This window comes from Osmerus eperlanus, chromosome 4, assembly GCF_963692335.1.
Source record: "Osmerus eperlanus chromosome 4, fOsmEpe2.1, whole genome shotgun sequence".
In the NCBI taxonomy this organism is placed as follows: domain Eukaryota; kingdom Metazoa; phylum Chordata; class Actinopteri; order Osmeriformes; family Osmeridae; genus Osmerus; species Osmerus eperlanus.
Window position 1 is genome coordinate 7,513,004 of NC_085021.1, and position 8,403 is coordinate 7,521,406.

Sequence of the window (8,403 nt, forward strand, 5' to 3'; positions counted from 1 at the left end):
GCTTGATAATGTACTTGTCCTAAACGCAACTGAGATGCAACCAATACTGTACATTACATGTCACACGTCAATCCTTCTGCTGGCATGGTGCATAACCATTAAATGAATACAAAAGGTTCTTAAAAAAATGTTTACTCGTCTACTCCCACAATCCTATCGTCATAAAAAAAAACATTGCACTGAAATTACCTAAGATATGTCACGAAAAGTGAGTTTGGTAGATTTTGCCTATAGTATATCTCCCTAATGCATTCTCATCAAAATATCTCTAGCTATTATATAAAACTAGCTATTTTAGTAAATATACAACAATCTCCAGTTTAGCACACTATGTCCTATAATACTCACTAGTCTGATCAGAGTATTTAGTAAAGATTACTGTCAGTGGTTGCAAACAAGTGATATGTACCAGAAATAATTACATAAACACTGAAAAAGTGATATGCCACCAAACAGTAGGTATTCAGCTACAACCAAAGAGCACAATGCTTAACAGTAGCCCCCATTTATCTGTATCCTAACTCTCAAAGATACAGTAGGAAAACATTAGCAGGTTGTGCTGCTAATTGCACATACTGTAAATACTGTACTATCGGCAGCAACACATATTTTTCAACACAGTTATTTGTTCTGTTTGCTACTCTCAAGTTAAAAGGTCCGATTTTTCGACTGATAATAATACCACGAACGGTCTATAATGCTATGATGAATACGACTTGTTGGCTGGAATATGTCTACTGGTGTAGACATGAGTTGGATCAAGAGCTGGATCCATACTGTTGAACACTGGTCGCTTCTGAACATTAATATCATAATAGTCGTCATAATGCATGATACATAATGATAGGATTGGATTCCAAGGTCAAATACTGTATTTGTACTGTACTGTATATTAAGTGTGTTTCATACAGTACATTCCCCTCGTTATTTATACCTGCTGCATCGCTCTCTGGGTGTACAATCAAGTATAAAATCCATCATTAGGTTAAATCAAATCCACAGTATTTATGACAGAATCTGTAGAACAGCTACAGTTATTAACTGTTAGTATAGTACATTACTATGCAGTATAGTACTTTGTCTAGAATGGTACAAGTAAAATAAATTAAACATTTAAATGAAATGTAGCTCACTTTCCTTACTTTTTTACTTTTATGCTTGAGTATAGTTTATGCTTGAGTATAGTATAGTAGAGTTAGTACAAACAGTGGTTGACTGAAAATATATTCAGATTAGCTTATTATCTGTAATATTACGTATGAGTAAAAGTTACAGTAAGTCAAAGTAAAATTATTGTACAATACGATATAATCAGTCATCCTAAAAACAAGATATTACAGATTCTTTTGAATTATTCTAGTAGCATAAATATGATGTTCAGATGTACTTATTAGACCCTTATCCAATCATATTGGGAACTGATGTGAAATACTGATGTGATATACTGATGTGATATACTGTACACATCAACAGCAGGAAATATAAACCAACACAGGCGCCCTCTGCTACATGCTCCAAGCAGTCATTTCCATCACCAACAGTGCTTTAGTATGAACATTACATTCAAAATGGAAGAGATGGAAAACAAAATATGTGTATATGAATACTAAAGGGACCCATAATCACATATCGTAAATCTCTGTCATCATGTCTAAATGTAATAGTTCATCTTCCTTTCCTTTGCGCTGTGGTGAAAGATGTTTTCCCCCATGTTTAGAGGTTGGTGCCTATTGAGTGAGAGACTAGAAAGGTTTATATAACCCCATAGCACGAACCAAGGACACCTTGCTGTGGATAGTGGAAATAAAGAACACCTAATGTCTTTCCAAGTGCATTGTCATAACAGCAGCTTTTCTCATATCAAAACACAATCATGAACTGGCAAATGTTAAGTCACATGTCTACAGTATAACCCAAAATGTTCATACTGGCTACAAAAAAGGAAAATCACCAAAATCAGTGAGCACAAGTTCATTCACATAAAGAGAATATATGTACATATACAGTATATATATTCAAACTATAACTACATATAGCCAAGTCTACAATATCTGGCAGGCATGAAGATAGTTATGAGATTCATCTATTTTGTGAGGCAATCGGTAAGTAACACAGTTTCACTTCTACGCTCGGATTGTCTTAAAATCAAAAGATCACAATCTAAAGAGGCACCAAACAGTAAATAGATACATCAATGTAAACAAATAAACACACTTTTCTTCATAGAAATATAAACTCTACAGTCATCTGATCATTTCTGGAGTGTGAGAGAGCTGATCGTTGCACAACATATAAAATGCTGCTCCAGATAGGTACTTTAGCACAGATTTGGAATCAGTTTAGCCTCCCCCAATAGCAATTTGAAACCTTTAATTTATGAGATCTGAATCTTCATCCAAATCTATAAAATGGGACGTTAAAGAGAGAAGGCACAGAAACACAAACCCACACAGTAGGGCGGACCAACAGCAGCAGCGTCTGAGCAGATTGGCTGAAGTTAAAAGTCAGCTGGAATATGATTGGCTGACAGCAGCAGTGGGCAGATAGTTTGCGAACCTGGTGTCCGAATGGCAGAGAGAGGTTTGTCTGAATCCTCATTGAGTTATTCAGGCATTTGAAGTTAAAATAAACACACAAGCAAACACACACTCTCTCTCTCTCTCTTTCTAATGCTTCATATTCAACATACATGCTTCGAGGACTTGTGGTGGACTTTTAATGCTGTCCAGGGTTGAGTGCCATGTTTTTGAGGCTGGTTGGAAACAGTGCTCGATGTTCACCTACGGATGTGGCTAACTAGCATCGCTCGTCGTTTTCGTTCACAGTAGGAACACACAGGATTCCATAAAGCAGAAAGGCAGTTCCAACAGCTTTCTTTAATGCATTCCAGTAGTCTGAAGTGGATTTCTTCCCCTTTTCCTGTGTCTCCATTGCGTTACTGTGAAAGGACTAAACTCGATGACAATCAATGTAATTTTTGATCGGCGCTGATCAAAAGGGAGCACGGCCAGTTAAGACTTTGAAGAAGCGGCCCGTATTTCCATCGGTTTCCTGCTCCTATTTGACCACACCCATCTTTTCCTCTGTCGTCTCATTCGCTGCCTTCTTAGACTGGGCGGGGTCTGTCTGCTCACCGACAAGCTTGGCTGTAGTCACATTGGCAGGCAAAGACACTTTCCCAATCTGCCCCTCCCTCTGGGTGCCGTGATGGGAGAAGTTAGGCCTTCCCCCAGCTCTCTTGACGCCGTGTTTGGGGACAGGGGGCGGGAGTTTGGCCAGGGGAAGACGGGGGTCGTCGCCTATGTTGACAGACAGGTTGGTGTAGAGTGGCTCCAGCTCTTTGGATAAAAGGTCGTAGGTCAGTGAGTTGAGGCCGTCAGAGCGCCAGTTCAGCCTGGTCCTCTTCAGCAGGTCAAACCTTTCCAATGAGGGAGGAGAGGAGAGAGTGATACGGTGTGTGTGTATCCAGTTTATGTATGGTTGCCAGTGTGTGTGTGTGTGTGTGTGTGTGTGTGTGTGTGAGAGAGAGTGTGTGTGACATGCTCATCTGCCCCCTGTCATTCATACCTGCGTGGGTTCTGCTCGTTGCCCTTGTCACCTTTATGCTTGATCATCTTGTAATGGCCAATGGCCACAGGAGGGCGTACTATCTTCATCCCAGAGAGACGCACTCTGGAGAGAGGCAGAGGAGGAATCAGACAGAGGATACAGGACATGATCATTACTGGACAGACATACTATTCAAAAACAAGGTTTTCTCACAGTAAAGCATAGGTACTAGGTATGTGTACTATACTGTAATGTACTAAACTAAACTGTACTGTAGTGCACTGCTATACCACACAATACAAGTACTAAATACTGTACTCTAATATTCTCAAATCCAAAACAAGGGCACAAACACCAAGACAACACAGTAGACAGCATGCAGATAAGGAGCCGTACAATATGCATATATACATACAATATGATGCGACACATAAAGCTTATGTAGGCTTAAAAATGGTGACAGTGAACAGTAAAATGAATGCCCTCATTCCATCTCAGGTCCCTCCAAGTTAAAGCCATTTTGTCAAATGTAGACACTGTGGAATAGAGTAACTAGTTAGGGGGTCACAAAAATAAGTATAACTAAAAAGTAGCTGACGTCTAAGCTCAGGGGAAGCATATTATAATGAAACAAGTACAAACCCATGTTGACTTGTCCTAGATTGGTTTGGTTTGGACTCAGGATATCTGTACGCTTGAGGTAAAAATGTGCATGGTAGCACCCGCTTGGTTTGAGTATGGAATCGCATCTTTGCTCAAGCCAGACAGTTACTATATAGCGACTGCAACTTCAAAGTTGCTTTCTTGCTGATGTAGTTTAGCATGAAGGATAGGGCTAGCTCAACGTTTGTTTGCAGTTGGTTTGCAAAATCATAAGGGACCTTCCGGAAAAAAAGTGTTGCCTGTATACAAACCAGGAGCTCTGATGGTGACCTCTTGCACACCCAGTGAGTATACTCATCTGTCGATGTCAGGACTGGGAGAGAGAAAGTGTGAGCAGCAGGGAGAGAGAGCAGCAGGAAAGAGAGACATGGCACAGCCATGGCCTGGTGGTGGAGAGGGGGAAGAATATGGAAGACGTGGGATGAACACAGACAGAAGTGATGACGCGACAAAAAGTACCGGAAGCGGCAAACGTTAAATGAACAACAAATGCACTTGTGTGAGCGGGGGAGAGGTTAACAGAAAAAGAGGTGGAAGAGAGAGAGAGGAACATGCCACAAATGTATGTGATGATGCTAGTCCTCACCTACGTACATCGACTGGAGGTTGCTTTGTAACACTCCCAGAATGCCCTCCTCTCCCTCACCCCCATGTTTCTCACAGGTGAGGCTGAACATGACAGTGACTTCCTCTTCCTGTCTCTCCTAGACCCACTTCCTCTTCCTGTCTCTCCTAGACCCACTTCCTCTTCCTGTCTCTCCTAGACCCACTTCCTCTCACCTGGCAGCGATGTCGTCATCCTCCCCGCCCCATCCCCAGTAGTGATTGGGGAAGCCGTTCATCTTCATATACTGATCCGGGGTGACCGCTGACACCCCTCCGAAATACTGGGGGTACGGCAGCCTAAGGGGGACAAATACTTCACTTTAAACTTACAAGCACATTTGGATGATGTATGGCATTATGTAGATCTGCAGCGGCAAGTAACCATCGAGAATACGATTATAATTCCTCACAAAAATGTTTTATGTGTACGTAAGAAATAGCTTTTTCTGAGATGTCTATAGCTTTAGAAGCATTGTTGTACAGTAGCTTTTTTAATTCGCCAAATGTTCACAAGCACCACTGTGGTAAGTGGAGGAAAAAGTTTATCCTTGCTTCTGTTAAGATTTCATCTCGATTTACCAACAATAAAAATAAAATATAAGCACATGAAAGACTTGTACAATTGTCACAAATAGGTGTGTGCGGGAACTGCTCGGTACAGGTGAAGATGTCACAAACCCACACACATCTGACACACACAGACACCACACACACACGCGCGTAAGCTACCTGTATCTGAACTTGTCCATGGCTACAGACAGGTGTGTAGGGAACTGCTTGTGGCAGGTGTAGGTGTTGTGGTCGTTCTCAGGCAGCAGGTCCACGTCGTGGAGGAAGATGCAGCTCCAGTCCTCGTCCCTCAGAGCCTCGCGGACCCCCACGTTCAGCAGCTTGGCCCGGTTGAAGGTGGCGTTCCCCCACTGCAACACAGGAAGACACGGGGGAGGGAAGGGGGGGGGGTAGGGGGAGCGAGGGGGGTTACTGTCAGCGAGACGAAAAGGACAAGTCAGCAGGGCAGACACACAAACCCTTCCTAACACGCTTACTCACACACACACACCTGGTGCACAATATAGATGCTGTAGTGAATCTGCTGCCTTTGCAGGAACGGGTGGAGGTGGTAGAGGAGAGAGCGGAGGTGAGTCTGACGGTTACGGTAAGGCACCACGATGGCCGTGTGGTGGCGGGGCTCGCAGTCCGGCGGCCGGTAGCGTCCGCCCGGCAACACCAGAGGGTTCCTCTGTCGGATCTCCTCCAGGGACAGAGGAGAGGACAGACGGACAGAAACGGGGCCCACTGGAGGAGACCCAAAAAAGAACAATGAAAACGATGCGGTTCTGGTCACAACACTGGGAAAAACAGGACGGGTCACAAATGTACTGTAGGCGACTACACACATGCAAGCACGCACGCACACACAGTCTTGCATAAACCGGAGAAAACCTTTACACTGCTGTGCATTACTCTGCAGAGAGAGACACACACTTACACACACGTCCCTAATGGAAAACCCTTGCTAGAAACACACAAGCACACACGCGCACGCACCCAGCAGCGGTGAAGGGATCAGGCAGTCCTTTAAAGGCGCTGCTGTGCTTGGGGGTCCTGTGCCTGTGTGGGCCACAGGCAGCGACAGCACCCCCAGGTGGCTGAGGTTGGTGTAGACATCGTGGGGGCGCGAGTAGTCGAACTCGGGCTCGATGGTGTGGACCAACACGGACACGAGCCCCCGGAACCCCCCCAGGGAGAAGTAGAGCACGAAGGCAAACTGGAAGCCCACCAGGAGGGCCAGCGTGCATGGGGAGTCCAGAGAACGGCCAAAACAAGGCATGGTGGGGGGGAGGGAGAAGGGGAGAGAGAGAGAGAGAGAGAGAGAGAGAGAGAGAGAGAGAGAGAGAGAGAGAGAGAGAGAGAGAGAGAGAGAGAGGGGGGGGGGGAGAAAAGATCAAGTTGACTGCTTGTGTGTGTGTTTAAATGTGTGTGTGCGTGTGTGTGTGTGTGTGCGCGCGTGTGTGTAGGCGTGTTCGAGACAGATAGAGTGACCAACACAGAGAGACTAGAGAAGACCAGGAGGGAGAGAATATAGAGAAAAGTAAAGGAAGGATAGGCAAGGGAGGTGGAGAAGGGAAGACAGAGGGAGGGGTGGGGAGGGCTATGAGGATGAGGGAGCCTCAGGAAGTTCAGAGGGTGGTATCCATGACTATGAATGGGAGGTTGCAACCATGTAGCCAAGCAGGTACATCCATTGTCTCAAGACCAGACAAGTCACTGCAAAAGAAATGTAAAAAAAACAATAATAACTTAAAATTGCATACTGAATGAGTAATTCATTTTTGCTACATCTAAACTATGTGATTCTACACTGTCCACAGAGTAATGTTGTAAAATGTGTAATACTGTCTGTGTGTGTGCAATGTTAGCCTACAATTGTCGTATCTGAGTTTTATTTGAGTTTTTGTGTGTTGGTGCTGTCAAGCTGGGAACGTTTAGTTTGACTCTTCTTTACTCTTTCTGTCATTGTGCCTTTTAACAGAGAAATTAGTAGTGAGCTATACTCTGAATGTCGGCATATCTGGCTCATTCATTTTTTTTGTAGGATAAGGAATGATAAATATTTGCTGGATTAACATTTAGCAGCATTCATTTGATATTACCTTCACACTCTTTGTATTCCGCCATAAAATATTTTGTGATTTCATAAAAAATATACAGGCCTAGACATTTTGATTATTATATATTATTATAAAGGAACTTTTACCCCGATCCCTAAAGCGACCGTCGACTTTTGGGGTTTACGAATATCAAATAAAGTCGAATACCATACTTTCTGTTTTCCAGACAGGTGTACAAACCGATAAAACCATCATGGCCTATTTATTTACAGTTGTAACATTTTAATATGACATTAATGAGGCTGGTCTCAAAGTCAAAGGAATCAATGCGTCCATGTGCAAATAGGCTACTCAAGTTTCCAACGATCAGACGACAAAACTGACAGGTGAAGGAATCAATTAATATGATCTATAATGCAATTAATAACAAATAGGCTAACTAAAAGAATAATTGTGCAATCGTTAAGAAATAACGCGCATATAGTTACAATATTGTGATATCTGCAGATGATTCACTCGATTTTATAAATGGTTTCATTTGAATATTGTTGTATATTTTGCGTTTGCAGCCTACATTTAAAGACCTAAATGTGATTTCTGCTCTTCGGCTCACCCCCATATTCCTGCGACATTTCAAATTCAGCCCCCGGCTTTGATGGTTGATCGGTTGGGCCGAGCGAGGAGAAGCACACACACAGTATAGTCCAGATGCTCCTGATTCTCACATCGACTGTTCCTCGTAATCTCTCATCTTATGGACGAAATCCTCCCATAGCCTAGAACCCACTGTCATCGGGCTGTTCTCACGCAAAAGCACCGCTACGGCCGCATCCGTCCGATGTCAACAGTCCATCTCTCACATTGTAGCCTAGCATTTTGCCCCTCGGAGAGACTTGTGGTCGGCCAGTGCGATGACGTGATTTGCGGGGCAAATTGAAAATGCGCCAACAGCTGATTGTGGATGGAATGGTGT

The 8,403-nt window shown here is 43.5% G+C and overlaps 1 protein-coding gene across 1 annotated transcript; it reads right to left on the reverse strand.

Annotated features, from left to right (window-relative positions):
* Positions 1-1,167: 1,167 nt before the first annotated feature.
* b4galt3 (UDP-Gal:betaGlcNAc beta 1,4- galactosyltransferase, polypeptide 3) lies at positions 1,168-8,364 on the reverse strand. Its single transcript, XM_062458469.1, has 7 exons — positions 8,044-8,364; positions 6,367-7,086; positions 5,879-6,114; positions 5,548-5,738; positions 4,993-5,115; positions 3,568-3,672; positions 1,168-3,418 (listed from the first exon to the last, which is right to left on the reverse strand). Exons 2-7 carry the CDS (start codon positions 6,647-6,649, stop codon positions 3,058-3,060), a joined length of 1,299 nt encoding a protein of 432 aa, XP_062314453.1. The 5' UTR covers positions 6,650-7,086; positions 8,044-8,364; the 3' UTR covers positions 1,168-3,057.
* Positions 8,365-8,403: the final 39 nt, after the last annotated feature.

Coding starts and splice junctions, on each gene's coding strand:
- b4galt3 (XM_062458469.1), bottom strand. CDS start 6,649: ATGCCTTGTTTTGGCCGTTCTCTGGACTCCCCATGCACGCTGGCCCTC. Junction 6,115..6,366: donor GATCCCTTCACCGCTGCTGG/GTGCGTGCGCGT, acceptor GGTCTCCTCCAG/TGGGCCCCGTTTCTGTCCGT. Junction 5,739..5,878: donor GCATCTATATTGTGCACCAG/GTGTGTGTGTGT, acceptor CCTGTGTTGCAG/TGGGGGAACGCCACCTTCAA.